Below are 24912 nucleotides of genomic sequence, written 5' to 3'. Positions count from 1 at the left end.
GGGCGACAGTGACTTCAGGCGCGGCGTCCCCTCCTCCTCCTCCTCCTCCCCCTCCCCCGCCCCCCCCCCGCGCCGCCGTTTACCCTACATGGTCACGCGCTGCCCTGAGTGGGCCGCGCGGCTGCGCGCGCGCGTGGGGGGGGGAGGGGCGGCCGTGAGGCGGCGGCGGCGGCGGCGGTTGGTGGCGGCGGGGCCGGGGTGGGGGGGGGGCGTTTAAAAAAAAAAAAAAACCTGAGGGGGGGGGAAAAAAACGTGGTCTGCCGAAAATAAAGCGTCGAGGGGGCGGGGGCGAGGGAGCGCGCATGGCCGCTGCGCGGGTGCGCGGCAGTGGCGACGGCGACGTGCCCCGGTGTGGCGGCGGCCGCGGGGTGCACGGTGCGCGCTGGGCGCCGCTCGCCCGCCCGCCTCGGCCCCCCGGCCCCTCGCCTCCTTCTTCCCTCCGCATCGATCCCCCCCCCCCTTCTTCTTCTTCTTCTTCTTCTTTTTTTTTTTTAAAGTGTGACTGAAACAAAACAAAGCAAAAGGGACGTTGGATCTATCATTGGTTGCTTTTCCTCCTCTCTTTTTTTTTTTTTTATGATCAAAAACAACCCCCCCCCCCACCAGAGCAAACAAACACACACAAAAGCAGAAAGAAAGGGTTTTGCTCAGCAGCAGCATGGATGTCTTGGCTAGTTATAGTATATTCCAGGAACTCCAGCTTGTCCACGACACCGGCTACTTCTCAGCTTTGCCATCCTTGGAGGAAAACTGGCAGCAGGTGAATCATTTAAATTACTCCTGTAAATCTCTTAAGTGCAGACAGTCGATGCATTGGGGCTGCATTTCTGACTTTATTTTATTTTTGTTCTTTAATTCAGTTTTTCTTTTTTCCGCGTGGGTAGACCTTTAAATCTCTCTGTATTTTTTTGCAATGACAAACTGAGCAGTCCATTCAAATCTGTCTGCCTTCAGTCCTTTCTAAGCACGCCTGGCAGCACCTGAGATCCGGTGAAATTCTTCAGGGCTTTGTTTTTATGGTGACTACTATTTTTATTTTATTTTTCAGTGTAGATTTTTTTTGTTGTTGTTGTTCTTTTAAACAAGGCTGATCACTTCCAGCCAGTGCTGACAACTGGCAGCTGGTGGAAACGGAATAGATCATTCTTATTTTCAGGTAATTAGTATATGTCAATAAAAACCCTAGCTTAATTCAGAGATGGGGGGTGGGCAGGTATCTGGGAGCAGTGGCGAAAGAGTCTAGTATAAATTCAGTGACTAGGGAGGTGACTTTTTTTCTTTTCTTTTTTAGAAGGTGGGAGAAACACACACTTCTTGCTGTATCTTAAAACAATGATGCCTTAGGCTGGTTTCAGTAGACCGGTGTATTTTGAGGCACCATAAGGTGAAAGAATTAGGATATTTTTCAAGGGAGAAATCAAGTCTTATGAATGCATTAAAATGATGATTGGTGGCATGAATAAATAATATCAAGGAGAATGGTAGGTTACAGAGAAAGCAGTTGTATAAAATTAACTATGAACCCAAATGCATAGGACAACAAATAGTTATCAGCTAGGATACTGAGGGAAGAAAAAAGGTAGGATTCCTTATTATGGCAGACTCTAAAGAGAGAGTCCTGTTTCTTGATATGATTTTTTCGCAGAGGCGATACACCAGTCAAAATTCTGTAAACTAGTATCTCTTTAAAAAAAAAAAAAAGCTCTCATCTGTAAGAATAGTGGAGTGTGGCTGGAGTGACATGTGGTGCTAATGCAAGGCACGGACCCATGACAGTATCAGTTTAAGAATAATGAGCCACTGGCTTTCATCTTGCAAGCACTCACATTTGTCTTGGCTAGCATAAGGGTATTGTGCGTTCCTTCTCCAGTAAGTGACTGTTTGGGACATTCATTTCATTTTCCTTAGAAGTGCTGAGGGGTGAGAAATGTGGATGCTAGGACTTCAGAAGAGTACTCGGGCTGTAGCAGTGACATCCAGCTGGATCGTGGCTGGATCTGTAAAGGTTTACTCTAGTAAAATTGTTTTATCTTCAGCTTTGAGTGTGTGCACGCTTTTGAGGGGTTTATTAACAGCCATAGTGCAGACGCATTCAGGATTTCATTTGCAAAATGACTGATCCAACTTTGCTTTATCCTCCAAGGGGGTGGGGATGCTTTTTGTTATTGATATTCAGCTCGCACATCCATGATGGTCACATCTGCTTTCCTTTCATATTTTTAACACGCTAATTAAACTGAAGAGGTTAATATAATTTCATTTAAAAAAAAATGCACATTTAATTCCATAGCATCATTGTTGCTGAATCAGTTACATATTAATAGCAATCCAGACAGTCCAAAGCGAGATAATCTGTTGACATAGGCAGCGTGCTTTAGGCAGTACTGCGTGTGATACGCTGTCTCCTGCTGCCTTCTTTTATGTGAGGAAGAGCAGCAGTTTGTTTTACACAGCACAATGTATCTACCCAAGCCCACTGTTACTATCGGGAAATTCAAACTAATGCTCTTCTGGTTAAATCCCACTGACGCTCCACACACTTTTGAAAAGAAAAGTTAAAAATAATTTATTACGTTTCCCCTCAAATCCTCCAATTAGTGCGTGATGTTTCATCATATATCCTGTATTTACAGGGTGTTTTTTCTCCCCTGTTGCTGCCTGGACTCTCCTTGCGAACAACGGGGGGGAGGGGGAAACTGCTGGAGCAGTTAAAGTCCACTGTACAGCATGTGCCGTCATACAGGCTTGGCAGACCCACTGACACAGAGACCCCAATTTCATTCCTCTGAATCACTTTCAAACGTAGCCAGGTCTTGGGGATTTATTTACATTAGGCTAACAGTAGCAACTTTGAGACAAAGCGCGCCTGTGTGTTCCTAAAGGTGTCCCTCCAAACCGGCAGGCTGCAGCCGAGACCCCAGGGAAGACAGCTGACTGGGCAGTGACTGATCCCTGCGGGAAGCCTCAGGATTGGGAAGCAGCAGCTTTAATTTTAAGTGAAAACACTTGAACCGGTCATCCCTCCGCGCTCATGAAGAGCTCTGGTGCAATATCTGTGCTCCACGGAGGCTCCAGGGTAGAGCTTCTCCCAGCAGCAAGGCAGTGCCTCCAGGAAATCAGTTCAGAGTCTCTTGAAACGGGGAGAAGTCATTGTTTGGGTCAAGAGCAGGCTTCCTTATCACTTTGTGAGCTCAAGCTGTTTTGTGGTTAGCAGGCTGCTACTAGGGTTTGATGCGGAGAGGCTTGTCTGTGCCAGGTCTTACTCGTGGAAATGCTGTCTACTGCTATGCCATAAAGATGCACTTGCCCTTCTGAAAGCTTGACAGAGCCTTCGGGTGAAAGTGTCGACAGAGTCTGGTCTTTCTTTTCTCCTGAGTCTGGCCCGCTCTTTTGTGGGTGCTTGCTGAGGAGTATAGAGCTGGGCAGTTGCTCGTATTTCTGATTGTGAAACATCAGTCACTCGCAGAGGCAGCACACAGCAGAGGCAGGTTGCTAAATACTTGCATGCAGTCAGCTGATCTCTCTGCTTTTTTCCTTCCCACTGCAAGAGAAATGTAAGGAAGTTTGGTATCTACTCTTTTGACACTTAGTGCTGGAGCTAAACCAGGGCAACCTGGCAATATGTATAACACCAACAGGTTTTGGGTGGAAGAGATTGTCATCTGCTGATGGAGGTTTCTTTTTCAGGAGGAAAAATACAAAGAAAAAGCCCCTCGCTCCACACCAAACGTAGTTTAAATTGTAAAGTGGAAATACCTGAAGTGGGAGCTGAGACTGAAGCTGCAGTATGTTTGACACTATTTAGAAACACATATTGATGGCAAAGAGCAGCTTGATTTTTTGGCAACAAAAGCTTAACTTTACTGTGTCAGCTTTGGATGTCCTGTTCTCCTTCAGGCAAAATGCTTTTGAGGTCAGAAAGGTTTTTTCAGAGTGACGAGGACAGGGTTTTATGAGTGACTTGTAGCACAGCTTCATCAGGAGAGAGAGAACTTCATTTATTCTTTTTCAGTGGCATTGGTCAACCGTGACACTAAGGGATATTAAAGAGAGAAATTCAAAAATCAGGCCTTTGCTGTACATCAGCAGGCTGGTAGCGTGGAATCCGTGTGTTTCTCTCTGGCGTTGGTTTCATCCTTGCTCTAATTTGAACCATCCTTGTTGCTATCTGTTCCAGCGAGCTGACTCCACATTTCAGAACCTGTCGGGGGGGGGGGGGGGGGATTTCAGCACCTGCGTCTTTGCTGTTGTGCAATGTGAGGATCTCTGGTCGCATATGCCGTTGTTCAGGGATCACGTCTGATGTGGCATTCTTAAGATTGGAACCAGACTGTTGGGAGAGACAGCAGGAGGCCAAAGAGTGCCTTGTTGCTCTGCAGAGGAAGGAAGTGGGTAGCAGGCTGTTTTGTAGGGATGTAGTAGTGAGGAGTGTAGTCCATGCGGCTGCACATGGTCCCACTGTCCGGGTGCCAGGCTGCAAAAAGGGGGAAGGCAGGGAGTGGGATTTGGGACGGGATTGACACTGAGCTCCAGTCTGCTCCTTGCGCTGAGCCCTCACTGTATCGTTGGGCGGTCATTGAAAGATCAGTGTGCAGAGGGCATCTTCTGTAGTCAGATATGTCTCTTCATAGGCCTAAGATTTCAAGCCACCCCTACCATCCTTCTCCTTAGGCCCTATGGAGGGGTTAGGACTCACCATCCCTGTGCGGAGAAGGAGGTCTGGTCGGGACATGTCTTTGGGCTCTCCTCATTTTCTGTGGGGGCCATCAGGTGGCCTTTAGCATGGCGATTCCTGTAATGTCAGAGTACAGGAGTGCAAAGAACAGGTAGATGCACAGGGTCACTGTGCATGTGGCTGATTCAGGAGATTTCTGAAATCAGTAGGGTTTAGGTGTCAAGCCCTGGCTTAGAGACAGACCGTCTGAAGGACAGCCAGCCTTTCACATGTATGTCATCGGGCAGAACAGGTCTTAGTAGCTGGCAGAAATGGGAGTAGCGTTATATTTGTTGTTAACCGTCGCCTGATAAGGTTTCCTCTAGCCTTGACTAACCGGTTGCTTTTAGTTACAGCAAGCCATGGTCTTTCCAGGTGGGAGGAAGGCTGAAATTGCCTGTAAAGCACAGGATCAAGGGACTTCTTTGTTTTGCTCTTGGTTCTGTGGCAGAGCCATCTTTGTGTATCTTTGAGCACGCCTTTAAGCCTCAGTTTCCCCCTCTCTGAAATGAGTGACAGCAATAATGCTAAGGCACAGTCTTTATGGGACTGGGAGGCTGAATTGACGCGTTCTGGCAAAGTGCTTTGCGATCTCTGTGCTATGTGAGAGCAGAGTATCCCAAGGTGACTAATCTAGCAGAACTCTGTTACATCTTAATGCTGACTTCTATTTGGCAGACAGGGTAATTTTCAGGCCTATAGGAAAAATTTCCACTGCTACTGAAAAGGAGTAAATCACACTGGAGAACGTTCCTACCTCCCCATCGTCTCCATTGTTCTAGTTTAATGGCAGAGTTGGCCACTACATAAACTAAACCGTCTCTTTTAATATTGCTATTTCATCTTGGTTCCAGTCACAGTGTAACACATTTCTTAAGTGCTTATAGTACATCGTGCCTCTTGAGAATAACTTGCAGAAATGGTTGACTTCCAAGAACAGCCACATGTGTAATTCAGTGTGTTTCAGACTCTGAGCTCTGGTCCCTTTGTAGCTGCAGGTTCCCTACTTGCTCCGTGTACTGAAAGCAAGCTCCTGTCACCTTATAGAAAGAAACAGAGAGAGGGGAAAGACAAACCGAAACGGCTGTCTTTATTGTTTTCTGATTCCTTAATTAGAGAATTTGCTGTTATAAATGATTATTTCTTGGCGCTGTGAAAGTGTAGAGCCCTACAAACCACATTATAAATGTTACGTACCTGATGTTGTGTATAACTTTGGGCATGTGATTTTTGAAAGGGGGTTAATGTCTTTAGCAGAATCACAATGTAGGTACTAAATTGAAAATATTTTCTCTTATTTTCTGTTACTTGGTATGCTTTAACCTCCCCCCCCAGCCACCCATGTCTTTATGTCCTATTAAATAGGCAGCACTTATATATATATAAGAGCATACTGCATAAAAATCATGATATATAGCTAGTTTGAAATGTGATATTTCCATGTGGAAATGCCAGGAGGTGTTCAGTTTCATACAGTAATTTCACACTTACGCTTTTCAAGGTGGAGGCAAATGGGCTCTTCTGGATATTTGCAAATTCTTTGAGGCTTTGTCAAATGATTCTCTGAGAAGGGTCCATTGTATTGGTTCTCCATTCTGTATTAGGAAACATGTTACTGGGAAGTGAGAAGGAAGCTACTTCTGTTTGACTCTGTAGCTGCGTATGAACAACCTTGATTGCAACTACCTGTATAAAACAAAGGAATTCTGCTCACTGGCTGAGCATCGTTGGTGTGTGGTACGCTAGGCAGTGGGGTAGTAGTATACCTCCTCTCATATCAGATCTGTCACGTCCTGCAGAGGGAAGGAAAACATAAGCTTTTGATCACCACACTCAAAACCTCAGCAAAAGTTATTCACAGCTATTATAATTGATGGGAGTTTTCCTCTTTGATGATAAAGCTGAATTCCAGAGAGTTAATAAAGATGTTTTTAAGCGTGGTGCTGAATCCCTCTTACTTTCCTTTCTGTTTCTCTGGACTCTCAAGTGCCTCCTGCCCATTCTCTTCTGTATGAATCTACAGCACCGTCACCGCTTTCAAACTCCCAGCTATCCTCAAGAGCCGAGAGTGCCATTTCTGTGCCTCCTTGCAGGCTTAAGTCCCTGCCGTAGTCCATCTCTGAATGTCACCACCCCCCCCCCCCGCCCACGTCCTCTTTTTACTGTTGATAACAGCTTCTGTCTTCTTCCAAATGAATTTGAATTTGAATTTGCATGGGTCAATTGATTCTGTAACAAACAAGCAAAAAGACCTGCCAGGGAAAGAACCTCCCCTCCTCCCAAATTTTTCTGAGTGGAGAACAGGTTTGCAGCATAGACGTTACAAAGGAGCGTTCCCCAGCCTGATGCTGTTGCATTCAAGACTGTCCCAGTTTTCTTCCCTTGGTTTCAGTCTTGGTAGGCGCTACACATGTTCTGTGTGTCTGAGTCTGGGGCTCTCTTGACTGGGTCTTCTTCCCAGCATTGCCACTTTGAGTTCAAAAATCACGTGCCTGGTTCCCAGAACACCGTAAGATTGTCTGTAAAATCAAAGGCTTTTTAAATTTGATGTTCTTTTCATTTTCTTTGCTTCTCAGCCATTGAAGATTTGTTTTATTGTCTTGTTCTCTTAAAAAAAAAAAAAAAGCTGGATTTTCAGGCAATTAGATGATTGCAGGAGTATTAAGAAAATGCCGGCTATTGTGAGGGTTGCGGCATAAGCTTGCAAGCTGGCAGCGCTGAGATACGAGCACATGTCAGAGGGAGGCTGCATGTGGCTGGGAGTCCTGTGTTAGCTGGACTGCATTAGCCGTCACTGGTTCGACAGCAGCTGGGAAAGAAGCCTGCCTGGCTGTTCAGGTTGCTAGGCGAATTGTGAGAGCAGGGCTCAAATCTCATTTCCCTTCGTAGAACAAATTGCTTCGGTCTTTGTGCTCAAAGATAGTTAGGCATCTTGAATTTCACCAAAAAGCCAGACCTTTGCTTCTCAGTTCTTCGGTTAACAAAATTACGGTAGCAGCAGCTTCTCCTTTTCTCATAGTGGTGCTGTGAGGATAAGTATTAAAGATTTGAGGTGCTCGGGTACAGTGGCTAGAGGCAGGAGGGGATTGTTTAAATATATGGGGAGACAGCCAGCACCCTCAGAAGCATGCTGCCACAAATCCCTGCCATTTTAGTCCATACATTTGTAGTGATATGTGCTGAAACTGCAGGACAGCTCCCCTCTCTGAGAACCCTCAGCTACTTTTAGGATTGCTTGTGTTAAATAAAAAAAAAAAAAATCTGAAAGGTAAACTTAAATCCCCCTTCTCAGAAGTCTGTGTCACCTTTGAGACAACTTGCACATAGAACTGCTTTGACTCTCTCTCCCTCTAGGTTTTTAAAAGAGGTGACAGAGCTGGATGTAGGAAACTCAAGCGTGAAGGCAGGAAATTTGTTGTTTAAAGGGTTTATTATATTAGCAAGCTACTCTGATGCTCTTAATGCTTTTAAAGCAGTTAGTCCTTCTCTCCTTGTTCTTAAACATGAAGGGTCCTTTCTGATCCAGAGCATTTCTGCTCAGTGCAACTGTGTATGCATTACATGTGTTGTTGTTTAGAGAACTATTAAGATGCATGTGGTAGAGTTTACAATGCGCACGAAAGAATCTGAGTCACTTATGCACAGGCTGCATATTAATGCGTGCTGAAGGTCTAGCAGACATACTCACTTAAGTGTCGTAATGGTTTTGAACACCGTGCTTATGGACCATGTCTCATGTTGCCTACTCCTGTTGGTTATTTCCCAGCATTGTGGATCTGACTACAAAGCTAGGCTTTAAATCTTACATGGGGATCAACAGCTCCTACTTTGCAAGGGCTAGGAAAGTAGCCACTGACACAGGCAAGTTTGGGAGATGCTGTGATTGATGGGGAAGCGTGCGAAGGAGAAGGACACTGGCTTGTGAGAAGCTCTTCTGAGACATTCCAATTAGTGTCCTGATTTACAAATCCTGCCCTTAAATCTGCAGCCTCCCAAGGTCAGTTTTAAAGGGACATTGGCATAATGTTGACTGCTGACCACGATGGAGCTTTGTAAACATATTCTGACAGAAACTGCAATCAATGGAAGGATCTCCATCTATATAATTAAAAAAACCCTGGAAGCGGGGTTTGTGTCTTTTGGACAGGATTGTCTTGCGTACCTGCTGCCTTTGTAGCTCTGACAAAGCAGTATTCTGCTGTCCAAAGTAAAAGTCACTGGAAATCAAAGTGAAAATGACTGTTTGTTGGGATTATGTGGTGAGAAAAAATGCATGCAGCACGACAAGTAAATTAGATTTAAAAATGTTTTCACTACTAATAGGCTAATGTACTTTTAGGCATTTGGTTTTAATCCTGGCTCTTCAGTGGGCAAAGTTCATTTTCAGGCATGAGGAGAGTTCTCAGCTTTGTAAACATTTGCAAGTTCGACCCCTTGCTGGCTTGTCTTGACTCCCAGCCCAGAAGGAGAGGCCAGCATCCCACTGCATTCCTTTGTGCTGGTGAGGGGGAAGTAGGGAAGTAGGCAGCCTTTAGCTGCCTGCCTTTATTTCCCACCAGGGCTGGAGGGAAAACAAAGGTTCCGGTGAGCAAAGGCCACAGTGAAAATGTTCAGTGAGTGGAAGAGCAGAAGAGGTGAGAGCTGCTCCCATCTGCTTGCTTTTTACACCCAAAATGGACATTGGCCACAGCACAGTGCTCAGTTGTGATGCTAGAGAGCCTGGTTCGAATCCCTTCTCCGCTTGATTTAAGTTTGCCCTTCCGGAATCCATCTTGGATACGTGAAACCTTTGTTGATGACACGGTGGATCTAAAACCAGTCTGTTCCACTGAAAACCTTTAGATTTAATAAAAATGTCTTTTTTTTTTTTTTTTTTTTGACCGGAGAATGTCTGGTAGAAATGTTTCAATCAGTTCTACTTTCTGGAGCTTTTACTGAGGGCCTGGCCCCGTTTTCAGGGTGAGATGCTTGGCATGCCTAACACCTTCAGCTTTGCTGTCCACTGTAGCCTTCTGTTTCAGGTCGTGAACATCTAAAACTTGGTTCATTTTTCCCAGCGAGCATCAATTTGGCTAGTAAAAGATATCTCCACTCCCTGCAGCCTTTAACTCTCTCACGTCTTTTGAGCGCTGCAGCCACAGCACTAGAACGATGCCACAAGCAGTGTCTAATCATTTCTGGTCCTGGAGCTGCTCTCCCGGGCTGCACAAGTGTGTTGGTGTGTGAACGCGCGAGCGTGATGCAGTCTCACTTCTCCCTAGGCTCCTTGCAGCTGCTGGTTGTTCTTCTCCCTCCTCAGCTCTGCTCGTCCAGGGCTCCTTGCAGCCGCTGCTGGCGGCTTGTTGACAAGGCTTCAGTGTACTCGCCCTCTGTGGGCACCGCTGCGTTAGCCCGGGGTCTGAGGCGCCTCGCGTCCCAGGGTGCAGGGTGAGATGAGTGGCTCAGTGCTTTGTTCTTTTCTTGTGATTGCACAGTGGTTTTAAAGAGTGCCAGCCCTGCAGAGCTGACTGCCAGCAACAAAGTGGTGAAAAGTACTTTGTAATCCTGGTTTGGGGTTTGCTTTTTTTTTTTTTCTTTTCTTTCTTTTGGCCTCTTTTGTCAGCCTGGAAAATTTATGCTGCTCTGAAGAAAACATTCCACTCATCTGCAAGCTACTAAAAGCCGCCGTGTGAGTAATAAAATATGGAAAAGGAAGGGAGAGAGGAGAAGAAAGATGGGAGCTGGTGGTTCGTATGGAAAGCATCAGGCCAGAAGTGGCTTTGTTTCCGACACGTGGACGGTGGAGAGGCTGCATTTGCTGCTCAGTGGCAAATCTGTGCCGGTGAAAAGAAACCTCCTTCATTAGTGCCTAGATCAGACAGGGAGAACTGTGGTGTCCATTGCTTTCATTTTTAATTTTGTCTGCATTTTAAAATAATAAGGGAGAAGCAAAGGGCATTGATTGAACTGACTGACTGAGATTATGACCAATTTCAACAAAATAGTGCTTTTCTCTCTGTCACCATCTGATGCCTCTCTCCCAGTTCAGTCTGGTTCTACCACAGCTCTCCCCCCAGCTATTCATCAGCTGTGTACCAGAACCTCAAAATAGTTGTAAAAATTTTTAAGTTGCTGCACGTCAGGATTTTTAGCAAGGTGCATGTTCTTTTTTTTTATTTTTGAGTTTTGATCGTTTGGAATAATGCAAAGTCATGTTTGTAGGCTTTTCTGTACAACCAAGGAAACCAGAAGCTTATTTTTGGTGTTGAGAAGAGCAGTTCTGATGCAACCAGGAGCCTCTGAGAATTGAGGCTTTAATAAACCTATGAAAGAGCAGGGGACTTGCAGTAAATAATGGGAGTAAGGGGTGTTTTCCACTCTTGATCAGACCAGAGGAAGGGAGCAGTAACAGCAGTCACAGGTCTCTGGTATCTTGGAAGCAGAGCTAGGCTGCTCTAGGTGTTGAAATGAACCAGTGAAGTAGCTTGTAAGGTGCTTCTGCTGCAAGTTTGAGAATTTTAGGATAAGTGGATGTCACATGGTGTTGTACAAGCACAGTCCAGGGTAGTTTCCAACTATGTATCACAGGAAAACAGCACAGCATGATGTTCCTTTTCAGAACATCCCTGAGCTTTCCTGTGTTTTTAAAGCAAAAAGAGAGATTTTTGTATACAGCATTTGAAAAATAGAAGTGCCTGCTTTTGTCTGGGAGTTTTTCTGGAGGGAATGTATCTGTTAGCCTTTGGTTGTCCAGTTAGGGTCAGGATGAGCTTTGCTGTTCCTTTCACTGAAGACAGAATGAAGCCTTCTTAGGCACAGGCTGAAGTCTCTTTCACTCCAGTGCTTTCTCGAGTGAAGATGTTTTCTTGAATTAGTGCCTCAATAGTTATGGTGTTCTGGGGTTAAACAAACCAGTTCGCATAGTGCAGCTCCCTGGCACTGCTCTATTTGCATGCCTCCAGGACAGCTAGGGCCGTTGCACAGTACTGTGTGCTAGTTCTGAGTCGTCAGGATCACTCAGGCTCTCTGTTCAGTCAGGCCTGATTTTCTACTTACTTAAGACAGTTTTGTGCTTTCCAAGAGTGATTCCTTTATTAATCTTTCTTCAGTACTGGTAGATGAGTTTTGGGGTACCCAGTTTAAATATTCTTTATTGAATGTGCCTAACTTGTCCTGGGCTTTCTGAGCTTGGGTTGTTTTTTCAGTACATGAAATGAGTCACAGTAGTTCGAGGGAGAACAGAAGAATCCAAGTGCAAAGTTACTTTCTAGTATGAAGGACTTAGTAAGTGGATGGCTTCCCAGTGAAGTTTCTCAGTGCTAAGGAGAAAACCAGTAGGTGCACGTAGCCCTACAAAGGCTGCATTGGGATTTCGTTTTCTGGCGTTAGAAATTCACATTACAATTCCTTTAAAAAAAAACACTTTTGAGGGAGTACAAGGGAAGCAAGGTGTGGGAGGCTTTTTACTCCTAAGTACCTGAGGTGTCCATGAGTTTTGGAAAAGGCTGAATGCTCATCCTCCAAGATTGAATGCCTATTATGTTGAACACTGAGCGGTTACCCTAAATTGAAGACTCCTCCTCACTGGGACTGTCTCACATGGATTATCTTCAAGCAGTGAAAGCTGTACTAGCTGTAAAGCCTTTAATTTAGCCCGTAAGGCCTGTAAGGCCTTGTAAATCAGTAATTTAGAGGGTTTCGTTTGAGCATGCTACATATCTCATCAGACATTGCACTGTGATAAAAGACAGGAATTTCTGTCTCCTGTTTCTGTATGTTTGATTGGAGCAGATCAGGGAAATCTTTGACATTCAGTTCTCAACCGCTTTTTCTCTTTGTAAATGGGAAGAACAGTACCCGCTTCATGTTTGAGATTTCCGATCAGTTAGTGAGTCAGATCCTGGGCTGATGCAAAGTGATTCAGACCTACCAAAGTTACAGTGGTGTTACACTGATTTACGCTGGCCCAGTGTCTACAAAGTCACTTGACACCTTTGAGGAGAATAGTCTATACAAATCCCAAATATTGCCAGGATGTGGAATAAATATCAGGATGTGGGCAAAAAACAGCACACCCATTTTAATGATTTGATTAAAATAATATTGCTCTTCTCTGGCTCTCATAATTGTACTTCCAGTGGTGCCTGGGGGTGGAGATATTCTCAAGTGCCATAGTGAGAGTGTATTTTTTTGAATATTGCACAATAGGCCCCTAGGTTGTGCTCTAGCTATTGGTTTATTTCTGATTTACAGTGAGTGTGGTCTTTGGCGTCCTATAAATACCATTTCTCCCCCCACCTTCAGCTGATAAATAAAGGAAACTATGCCAGAAAAAAAAATTCTTTCCGTGACTGGGTGGGAGGTCTTGAGCTGCCCTCTTTAACACAAAGAATGTAGCATGGTTTCTTTGCTTTGTTTTTTCAAATGAAGAAAAAATGGGGTATGGTAGGTTGATATCTGGTGTGGGCATTGCTTCCTCCATGAGAGTATTACCTGTCTGTGAAATGAAGACAGAGGTTTCTGAACAGTCTCAGCGCATGGAAAGACTGAAGGATCCCATGCTGATTTACCCTCAGGCCTTTCATATCCAGAACTGGAAACCAACCTGAAAGTGGGTGTCAATGAGTGTTTAAAAGAACCTTTTATGTGATTCCGTGGACTGTGTCATTCAGGGGTGAGACTAAATGATTATGATGGTCCTTTCGAGCCTTAAAATCTGCTTCCTTAAATGAGGCCACTTCAAGGCCTTTTTGCTCTATTTTAACGATGCCCAAAAGCTGTAATGTAACTGTGAGTCGCATGTGAATGAAGGGCACATGCGTGTGCAGCTATGGGCCGCCAGACATACACATTTTGTCCCTAGAATCCATCATACATGTATTGTGTGTCAGTTTGGAAATGTGCCTCAAAGGAAAAGCCAAGTTTCTGCATAGCGGAGGTGAGGGAGGTTCAAGAGTAGTGTGCACATGGTGAAAAAGCATTTTTGGTCACTGCCAGCAACAGAAAACGGCGCCTACAAGCTGATCTGGTCCAGAAACATGTGAGCGCACAGAAATTAGTATTGGAAAAACCAGTTTACCAGATTCTTTTGCCCAGGTGCCATTTCTTCCAGTAGGCTTAGTTGGTGCTTTCCAGTCTCCTTTGAAATCCACCTAGCATGTGGCGCTTGCTGCTTTCCTTGGAAGCACACACACAATAATTCCCCTCCCCTAATTTAGGGAAGGAATATCTAAAAGACAATTCTCTCTTTCCCAATTGAATCAAATTCCTCACCCACCCCTCTGTCCCTTCTTGAGTCCATTGATTTGTTGGGGTTCACCCCATTCAGAGCTGTGTGGTCTGTGACCCTTTCTCCTGCTTGTTATCTCTATTAAGTCTTTCAAGAATTTTTAGCTAAATATGAAGTGAGACCCTTGCTCGTTGACTCGATATTCTAATACTGGTTGTGGAACAGACATGATAAATAGTAATAAATACGCATGTGCTTTCCAGTTTTGCTATGCTATCTGTCTGTCTATCTGCGTTCCCTCCCGGTTTGCCTGTATATCAGGTACTAGGACTGTATCCCCTAAACCGTGTTGGCCTTGTCTGTTTTATCTGTTCTAGATGTCTTTCAGTCTCACTGGATCTCTGCTTTGTATGTAGTGTGCATGTTGTGTTGCTGTTTCTTCTATAAATGCATTCATTTTTCTTTTTCCAATTCAATCTCATGGGCTTATTTCCTGCCCCTGTGTGGGTTTCTTTGTATACTGCCTCTCTCCGCTAGCATCACAAAAAAAATTATCACTTCCTCCTTGAACCCTTTTCCCTGCTTTTCTTCACAATGAAAGGTTTTTATCAATTTCCTCTGTTTTCTGATTTGTTTTTATTAAGCATGTTTTTGTAGTGGGGGGCTGCGATCCAGCAAAGCAACTGGAAACAAAAAAAATAACGCCAAGTTGTTGTTTGCTTGTTTAACAAAACAGATCAGATTTTAAAGGCAGTGGAGTCAAAAAGGTGCTGATGGTTGAGCTTGATAGGAGCTGATTCTCAATGCTTGCTATTGACAGCAGGCAGTGGAATATCTCAGCACTTTAAAGAGCCTAAAAATACAAATTGTTGGTGATTGAAAGTCATGTTTATATTAGTAACTGGAAGAGGAGACTCTGCTGCTGTTGGAGTTTCTATGCCTTGTTTAGAAAACAGTATCCATATGCTGACAATTAGTTAAAGAACACTGGTTTTCTTATTCTTGCGATTGATAGGTGTGAGGTGGGTATTTAACCTAGATCTTTTGGAAAGGCTCCTTGAATTTCTGCGCCAAGCTCCTTGAATTTCTGCGCCAAGCCAGCACACCTCTACCCTTTCTTTCGGCAAAGGGAGCTGTTTTGACGTGAAGAGAGAACAGGTCTGGCTGAAATGCTGCAGGGTGGGCAGCCAGGTCCCACCACCGTCCCTGCCCGTCCCTCCAGAGCGGGGCCCCTCCACCACTCTTGACTCCAAACACCTTGTCACGGTGGGGAAAGTCCATGGTGGGTGGCCACGGTGGCATCAAGTAGGGTGGCCCCAGAGCCCTGCCACTCCGAGGGATGCACGGGGGAGCATGCCGGCTGCTGCGACACCCCAGTGCTGACCCTGTGGCAAAGGACAGATGCCGGTGTCAGCATTGGGGTGCCATAGGAGTTGGGGGAGTTGGGAAGGTGCTGTCAGGCTGCATCAGAAACAGTAGTCCTCCTGGCCGTCAGTGTGGACTAGCCCTGCAAAGCCGTGAGGGAGGGAGTCCTGGGTGCTGTTCGCGAGCCAGAACTGTGCCTGGCGTTTCCACGCACCGCGCTGCAAAGCCCCATGTCCTGTAACATGCAGAGTCTGGAAGGGAGCTGTTTCCAGCTCTCCCTGTGGCTGTCATTGCTGAGTCAGTGCTGGGTACGCAGTTCGGGCCTCGTCCCAAGGCCACTGGAACTGATGGAAATAATTCCTCTTGAATTCAAGTGGTTTCTGGACTGAGCCCAAGAAAGGCAGGACCACTATGTCCCGGCCCTGTTGCCTTAAGGGAGGATCTGACACAGCTGCTAGCATAAGGCAAAGGAGCCTGCGTGAGTTGGGGGGGGATGTTTTGGCTGCTCTGAGCTGCAAGACACTTTTTGGTTTGTTTGGCTGCTAACCCCAGGTTGTGGGCTTTCACAGTGTGTTTGCCCACTTGCTGCTTTTAGCTCTCCACTCCTTCGAGGCAGCTCGGGCTGCTTGCATGGGAGTTTTGCAAAGAAATATTTTCTTAGTGTTTCAGATGTGTGGTGCTCTTTCCTTCCTACGCAGGAGAGAATGTGCTTATCCCATACATTATCTGTTGCGGTTATAACAAAACAGTGGGGCCTCACTAAATAGTAATGAGCTAAACTTGAGGTTGAGGGCAGTGGAGCTATGCTCATTTATGCTAGGCTCTGCTCTTATAGGAGCTGCTCACAAAACCAGTACTCTTTCTTCCCTCTGTTCATCAAACTTTTAAGAGAGACCATCCACCTTGAAGAGTGTCAACCAAATAGCATCACAGGCAAAGTTACTGCTCCCCTGGCAAAAGAAATAAAATGATCCTCTGGGATAGAAACCATGTTTTTTAGAAGTGCCTGTGTTCATGCAGGGGTCAGGTATTTACAATGGAGTTCCTGATCATGCATCTAAATTAGCAGTTTTATCAAGCACGGATGCTTTTACGGAATAGGGGTGAACAGGGGACAGTTCCTGCTGTGAGTATCTGTAAGAGGTGTCTGTGTGGAACGTGAGGATTGTAGAGAGCCAGGTCCTAAATAATATGTTGTTGCTAATGATCCTGCAGACCAGCATGTAAAAAGCCAAATGTTTTAATAGGAATTAGGGAATAAAAATGAAGAAAGGACCTGCTATAATGAGGCATCACATGACACTGTCCTTAAGGACTTCATGGTGTGATTGCAGTGGTCCACATCCTGGGTGTTTTCCTCCATTTAGTGACTTCCTGAAAGAGCTGAAAATGCAGAGAGATGCAGAAGATCCACATCCAGTTGCTAATCAGTATGAAAGGCCAAATTCAGAGGCAAAATATGAGTAAGAAAATTACAGGAAAGCATTACAGTAAGTGTATAACCCATATTTCAGTACCAGGGACCAACAGTGAGGAAGGACTTTCTCTTTTTTCCATTGTGCCAGTGAATTTGTATTATCTCATCCAGCCACAATCCCCAGTGGTACCCTAATAAGCCAGAGACCTTCAGTTGCCTTTTTGAGGCTCAACTTTTCCGAGAGGAATGACAGAGTTGTCTCAGCAGAGGGAAAAGCATACACTTTCCCCCATGACCCGAAGTTTTAGAGCATTCAGATGTCTGTCTGATTTGATTGCTGAGCTTTGAACGGGGAGGATGCTTTTCAGTCATTGCCCTCAGAGAGCATGGCAGCTGTATGATGTCCATTGTGCAGGCTGGGAAACTGGGACAACGGCAGGCTCTATTGTCATCGAGAGGAAGTTGAGAGTGGAGCTGGAAAAGGATACAGTTCCCTGATCTCTGTTTTAATTAAATTCTTTTTCCAATTGTCTTCCCTGGCAGTTTAGCTGGGGTAATGTGGTCTAGCAGAGGGATTTTTGGCTGCAAACTTGACAGGAGTATTTTTCTGGGCCAGATCCTTGCTTAGTGTAAATTAAAGTAACTCTGCTAGCTACAATTGCGGTACAGGCGATTTACTCCTCCCTCTGAGAATCTGGCCTTGATTTAGAGACAGTGGGCAGTGTCATACAATTTGTTCTTTTTAATTTTAAAGTGTCTAGACACTTCTACAGCACCCCTTTCTGGGAGAATTTTGTGCCAGCAGCTCAATAGTAGCACCACTTTTCTCTGATGAGAGGAGCTTAGTAAACACAACGTGGAGATGTCCTGATGTGTTCAGACTCAGCATTTCTCCTTCCCTCTGTAGGATTTGGCTTTGGTAGTCTTTGTGTTTTTCTGTCGGAGAGAGGGTGGAGGGGGTTTACGGCAGGATGTGTGCTGTATGGAGGGGATGCGAGTCTGTCATTTTCCCTGGTTTTGACTATGTGTTGTCCAAGTTCAGTGCTGAAGAAAGGTGGCTGGTGCAGATGCAGCATTGCTGTGGTGGTCTCTTCTTAGCAATGGATGAAACACCTCTGTCTGTGGGTAGAAAGGTCTTTCTCCTGATTTTAAAGGCTATTTGCTGGTCTTGGTGTTTATTATTATGGCCACCCTTTCCTCCCCTGCTGTCAGTATTTGCCACTTGCCCTTTAGCTTCTCTGTTTTGTTTTTTCCCACGCTGGGTCACCAGGGGTAGGTGTAGGGAGACTGTACTCTGCATGGTAGCTCTCTAGCCTTCTTCACACTCATTGTGCAGCGCGCGTAGGACCTCGTTCTTTCAAAGTGCCCAGACTTTGCTGGCCATGGTTAAGCAGATGATTAGCTGAGATTGTTTTCCTTCCCTTTCCATTCTCTTGCCAGTTCCTCAGTTGCTCACCAGGATTGTCTCTAAACTCTGTTTGCCAAGAGTCAAACACAGAAGCACTAGGATTCTGAATGGGGCTTGGGAGCGGTCGCAATATGTACCGTTTTACTACTGTTACTTCTGTTTGAGTCCGAATGCACTTGACTCATAACCCTTAGTCTTCATAGTTCATTTTACAATATTTACTGTTCATAAAGTCCCACCTTTTGGAGTCATGTTGTTAACTACCTGCATATATGGGTCTGTACCCAGCCCACAAAACGAAGGCTTTTTATGACTTCAGAGAAAATCTTGAAGATAGGGATCCTAAGGCCATTAAAAATTTCTTCTTGAAACAAACAAAAGCACACACTATTTATGGGGTCTCACCTGATTTCTGAGCTTTATCGATACTAATGAAGCAGGGCTTTACCAAAAAAGCAGCCTACATAGAAATGCGTAGCAGGTTTTTCATGCAAACTAACAGTTTCAGAAAGTCATTTTCCCCTGTGAACTGCTGTAGAAATTTACTCCCCTTCCCCGATGCTCAGACAGGGGTATTGCGGTGTTAACAATGCTGCTGTATTGATCACATTGGTCGTCTTGGTCGCCAGGGACATCTGAGGGGATTTGTTTTGGTTCCTAACACCATGCCTCCTTAAGTGCGTTCTACAGGCCTTTCACTAGGTGAAGGGTGTTCTGTCTTGGCCAGCAGGAATGATGCTTTCAAAAGATTTCTTGGTGTCCTACCATCCGCTGTGTTTCTCATTTCTGCTTTCACGGGTTCCACCGTACTCCCACCCAGAACTGGTCATGTCTCTGTTTTAAAAATACTTCGCAACAAGATCTAATTCTGTGCCCTCGGAGAACTCCTCGAGGAGCCTGTAAGCGCTGTTAGCTGCTGTAACGTGGATAAACACATAGTTACGGGAACAGGAGAGGTTTCCTCTTTGCTTAGAAAGTGAACAAAACATTGGTAAGAACAGAGCATAGAAGGAAAACATGTGCAGGATGGTTTTGTTTCCACCCTCCCCCTCGAGGCTGATATTCATGACCTTGTTAAAAAGATCGGTGTGCTTCAGAGACTGCACGTGGTCATTTTTAAGCGTAGAGAGAAACCAAATGTGGCTTTTATTTTTCCATCTGATAAATTGCCAATTGCAGGTTTTACTTACAGAACACTCTGAGTAGTCTGAGGAGAACACGATCACCTTGATATTATATTTATGAGTAAAAATGGTCTGAGGCAAAGCAAGCTCTTAGTTCTCATGTAAAGAAGACTTTTAATGTGGCTTTTGCTTCCAGGAATGCACCATTACTTGTAGTGGGGAGGGGACATGTTAGCACTCCTTGCAGAAGGACTGAAACGCCTGGAGGCACTCAGGGGCTTGCAAGGTCAGTTTGACTTCATGCTTCTTTGACAGATGTGATGAGCTCAGTGCTGTGCAGCTATTGGACATCTGCAGAGCAAGGGATACCTGTAGTCTTGGCAGGGAAGGGTTAGAGTCATGTAAAACGGAGGAAATCCTACATGCAACTGCCATTAAGCCTTCTCTGGCAATGGTGGGAGCTTCTCCTCTGGGACACTCAAGCTGCACTCCTGAGGGGAATCTGCCTGTTTACAAGTGCTGTATTGGCTTCTGCGGGGTCTCAGGGTGGCATCAGAGTCACAAGTCATGCCTGAAAAGTTGTGTTCTGAGCATGTAGGCTGCCAAGAGTGCCAGCTATAGCTAAAGCAGCAGGGCTCCTCCAGCCCTGAAGTGTTCCCATCACTTCATGTTTCGAGTGTGTTTCTCTCCCATGATGAATCTCCGTTCCTGGACTGCTGAGAGTGATGCAGATCTCCCAGTCAGCCCCAGGCATGGCTAGGAATTTTGGCTCTCGCTTCAGCTCTGATATCATCGTAACCGCTTGGGAAGCGGAGTCCACTGGAGGCGAAGCGGCAAAATGCTCCCAGGAACGTTCCCTGCGAAGCAGAGACTCCTAGCCCGTGGTCTCTTGTGCTGCTCATCCTCTCCTAGCGTAAAGGTTTACCTGTGTATGTTTATAGCCAGAATAGAATCGCAACTCCTGAAAGCTATAATTTATACTTGGGGGAAGATAATGTTTGTGATTAGCTATTGCAGGGATTGTACCAAAGCACAGTAAGAGAAGTATGAAAGCGTTTAAGAGGATGATAGCTGGCAACAGACTCCGCCTTTGGGGGCTAGTAAAAACAGCTGTAGTTGAACAACATTGATGATAAACAAAATGACAGGAAAATGGAGGATTGATTGTACCATGAGGAAGAGAACCCCTGTTCTCCAGCACAAGAAGCTATTCTTGCTCCGTGACAGAGCACAGGTTCCTGCTCTTCCCCTTCCCACAAACCAAGCCAAGAGAGCCTGGCTGCGATCTTCCAAGTTGTGACATTGGAGACTTCCAGCCCATCTCAGAAAGACAATAGAGGGAAGGAGTGGTATACAGCAAACCCACAAAAGCAGGCTTATCTCAGGAGATACTATATAGGCTTAAACCGATATGACAAAGGAAAATCGGGGCGAATAGGACACCTGTGGTAAACTAACTACATTTTTTTCAGTGTCTGAGTTGGAAATATGTCAGATAACATGTCCCCTATTATAACAACTACAATCTGTGTTTCCTCTTGGAACATATTTCCTCTTCCTCCTTGTTGGTAAATGGCTTTTGTTTGTTTCCTTTGTGGAGAGTAGCGAGGGATGCCAGTTCCCTGCAGTGCATGTTCAGTAGTGAGCTGGAGCTGTGTATGGTGGTGTAATTGGTAAGACTGCAGGACCTTGAGCATGACATCTTCCAAAGCCCAGCATCTTCATTTGGGCCTTTTCATTCCTGAGAAAGATGTGTGTCGAGTTTCATTCAGTTTACTCAGTGACAATGCTGAAGGATGGGGCTGTAAAGCCAGAGGCCTCACTTGGAGCCTTTCAGCAACATAGGTGCAGGCGGAATGGATGCTGAAAGCCTTGTGGCATTGTCAGCAGAGACCTGCCTTTGGCTGGTATGGTCTCCGCAAGGCGATGCTGGGTGTCATGTTTAGTGGTGTACCTGGAAGCAATTTGGGAGCGGTAGGAGGGAAAGATATTGACAAAAACTTGAGGCAGGGTCTGGCTGTCTTGCACAGTGTTCTCTAATGTGTTTCCACAGATATTTTGCCAGGAGAGGGCCATAAAAAGGGGCAGTGACTTGCCTTGACCGCAAGGCTCCTGCCAAAAAAACGCGTTGCTGAGGAGATGTGGAGTGAAGGAACAAGGGAAGGAAAGGGTACTAATATGGGAAGAGAGGCCGAAAGGAAAGCCTCTCTGAAGTCTTTGAGTCAAACAGGTTTCTGAATTGAGCTCAAATAGCTCCCCTCCTGTCTCCACCTCCTGTAGGAAGGGTAGAGTTTCTGCTGGTCTGTTTCTTCCAATGCTTCATCACGGTGCTCAGCCTCTGCTTTTCGCTAGCCTGTTTGCAGTAACAAAATACCACCCTTTGGGCCTCTCTGCACTGTGGTCTCTGCAGACTTAGAGTCTACAGGTATCCATATGGGGCATCTCTGTGAAGGCTGATCTGTAGTTAGCTCCTCTAACAAAAGGCAGAGTGTCTTGTGCACAGAAACATCTTGAATTAACCATGGTGGCTGCTTGGATACTGGGAAGTCATTATATCTTCCAGGAATACCAAAACACTGCATTCCTTCTAGGCTCTTTTCTGGCTTCTCCTACTATTAATAACTTTGCCCTGAAATAGCACTTTCATATTGCAGCATATTAAAATCCATAACAACTGGGTGGGTATCTACGGTCAACAGACTCTGAAGAAAGCAAGCCAGAGCGAGAGCCTCGGCTGTGTAAATTGGCTCACAGAGGTGTGCTGACTCTGAGCAGCTGGTGATCTGACCTGCTGAGCCTTTGCAAGTCAATAAATGGCAGGGCTCTTAATGGGATCTCCTGACTTCCCATCCCGTGCTGTAGCCATTAGCCGTACAGCCTGCTGAAACCACACTGACACAGGAATGATCTCCTTCCTTTAATGAGGAATAAGCAGTGCCTAGTCCAGCTCTGACAGTGCACCTTGAGTTGCTAACGATATTCACAGAAGGCCCTGCAGATCTCCCTTTTGTTTGATCTAATGCATTTTGGAGATATAGGTCTCTTCAGATCCGCGTGGGCAGCTGCATATGTTGCTACTGAGTGGCTGGGCCAATACTGGCAGGCACTTTACCGATGTGCTTCATAAACTGCTTTAGAAGAGGGCCATGCTGCTTTTATCAGGGTAAGCAGCAGCCCAAGCGCATGGCCTGTCGGATTTGAGGCTGGAACAAAGTCCCCGATGGCTAGAATTTTTGGAGCAAATACCTTGCAGTGCAATGTTGAAAAAAAAAGCAATGGAGAAACACCCTTCTCGGCTGTAAGGGAACATCCTTTAGAGGGCACTTGCTTTTGAGTGAGAGGCCAGTTTAGCTGCAGTGGGATGTTTAAGCAAGAATCTTGTTTTTGGTGGGCACAGACGTTGAAAACCCTGGCTTAGAAGTGGCACCAACCAGCTTGTGAAAACCTCCAAATAGACTGTTGGGCCCAAATTTAAAAAAAAAAAAAAAGAGAGAGACAAATCCGAGCACAAGATGTCTGAAGATGGTGGTGTTTTAAAATTCTTTGTTTTTCCATTTGGGTCACATCGTGCCTAATAAAGTAGACAAGATTTGTAGTATAAAATAACTATCTCCAGCTGTCAAAGAGCATGTCAAATTCTGCTGCATGTAAGCCACAGAGTTAAGTGGCGCTAATCAAGAGCAGAGTTTCATGGAATGTGAGTGTTGGCAAGGTCCTCAGCTGATGTAAACAGGAACAGTGAAATCAGTCCTGCTCTGTGCTGACTTACCCCAGCTGAGAATCCGGTTGTGTTTCCCATCGCTTTGTTTCTAGTCTGAGTTTTTTTCTCGGTGTAAGTGATGGTGAAACTAGAGGCTGCTGACTTCTCTTTTCTTTGCCCAGACTGGCATATTTAGCACAGTAGCGCACACATCTTCTTGCTCCTGTAATATAGCAAATTACCCAAATGAGTAAAAAAAAAAAAAAGAAAAGAAAAAAGAAAAAGAAAAAGGGAAGCAGCAAATGGCTTTTTATAAATGGGGTTGGACAGTTCTTGTGCTGATATTAAAGTGTAAACTTCAGCCAAACGGCCCACTGCTCCCTGTGCGGCTTGAGGCAGACTTTGGCCCAATATATTTATTATGGTTTAGAAATGGTATAAATGCTCTTCTATTCTTTTTTTGTTCTGACCTTATTCTACAACTCTTTCCCCTCCTTCCTCCTGCTTCCTGTTTCCCAGACAGGTCCCCACCTCTTCCTCCCCACAGCCAAAAATAATACGAAAGGGAACATGCAAAAGGTTTTCTGAGCCACGAGATGTGATAATGAATGGGCATCATGTACAGAGTAGATGCAGTAGTCTCAGCACAAAAATGTTGCTCGTGCAGTGTTAAGATGAGGAATTGCATGTTTTTGGATTAGGAATGCCATGTAAGGCAACCCCTTGTTTAATACGTTTTTAGGTCAGAGCAGAAGAGATGACTCACAGCCAAAAACTTACGAAATGTACCATATATTCTGGGTTTACTGATACATCCCTTCTTTAGATTTGACTTAATAGACTAATTGTGAAGAACTCTACTTAGGCATATGTCTTTGCATGAGTTTGTAAGAACAAAACTGGTGTATACGTTTGTGTCAGCTGCCGAGGAGGAAGTTTTAAGCTGTCTCTGGATGTGGATGAAACATCTCTAAGTAGTACTCTTTTTCATTCGTGATCCAATCTGGAGTAGTTACAAGGAATCTGGTTCTGCTGCATAACCCCGCTGCAATACTTTGTAAGGATGAATCTTAATTGAGGATCGAGACCTAAAATATTGCTCGGCTTTGTACATTTCACAGCCATCAGCATTTGCTTTTGTCTGTCCATTTCCTGTGAGAAGTTTACCGCACTCTGGGGCATGCTTTGAACCTGATCCTTTGATTTCAGTGGGAGCTGGAACCGGCAGTTGAAGAAGCTAATTGTCTCTTTTTGCTATTTATAATGCTAAATTAAAGCTGCTTCCAAACAGGGCAGGAACAGGTTAAATACACACTTCATGAAGTCTGGAGAAAAGTTTGCCGTTAGGGCCAGTAGCCAACTCACTCAAAGCCGTCCGGGGTTGTTACACAAATAAGTGAGCTCTTCAAAAAGATTTTGAAACACACTTATGTTATATTTCTCATTTCTCAGATGGCTCAATGTATGGCTACTTGCAGTCTGTATTACATGGCAGCAGAGCATGCAGTATGTGTGCCCTCATGGGTTTTATCATGTGCTAGCACAATGGGCTGCCTTCACTTTGAATTCATGATTTGACTATCCATAATGCTCTGCTGACATTGATGGTATTTTTAGCTGTTGTGACTGGTTGCAAATATTTTTTCTGTCTTTATTAGACAGTAAAAACCAGCAAAAGCCCTCCAAAGCCCTGATTCAGAGTTTGCAGATTTCTTTCATCCATTTTTTTTAGCTAGATGCCCGTTGAATTCAGCCATGCTTAGCTGCAGTCCTTTGTTCAATATCTCACAAATGGTGCACTGAAATTCTCTATGTACAAGCTCAAGTACAAGAGATTTTTAATGAACAAATTTGACCTGTCCATTTAAAAGAATATTCGTTAGGTAAGATTTATTTCATAATCATTAAATCTGAGAACAAATCTTGATTTTGATTCCTTGGTGAGAGCTATGAATTCAGACTTGTTTCTGTTTGAG

General features: G+C 45.0%; 1 protein-coding gene across 8 annotated transcripts in view; it reads left to right on the top strand.

Annotated features, from left to right (window-relative positions):
* Positions 1-311: 311 nt before the first annotated feature.
* Positions 312-24912, top strand: part of KLF7 (KLF transcription factor 7) — a 119399-nt gene continuing 94798 nt past the window's right edge. For 3 of the 8 annotated variants that reach the window (XR_011141812.1, XR_011141817.1, XR_011141816.1), the window contains exon 1: positions 492-760. Coding sequence is in view for 1 of the 8 variants with exons in the window: in XM_009674789.2 (XP_009673084.2) it covers positions 659-760 (102 nt within the window). In the remaining 7 variants the exon portion in view is untranslated. Of the gene's footprint in view, positions 761-24912 lie in introns of all 8 variants that reach the window. The other 5 variants (XR_011141813.1, XR_011141814.1, XR_011141815.1 and 2 more) reach the window with 4 other exon arrangements.

This window comes from Struthio camelus, chromosome 6 (assembly GCF_040807025.1).
Source record: "Struthio camelus isolate bStrCam1 chromosome 6, bStrCam1.hap1, whole genome shotgun sequence".
In the NCBI taxonomy this organism is placed as follows: Eukaryota; Metazoa; Chordata; class Aves; order Struthioniformes; family Struthionidae; genus Struthio; species Struthio camelus.
The sequence above is the reverse complement of the archived record's forward strand: the minus strand, read 5'-3'. Positions and strand labels throughout refer to the sequence as shown.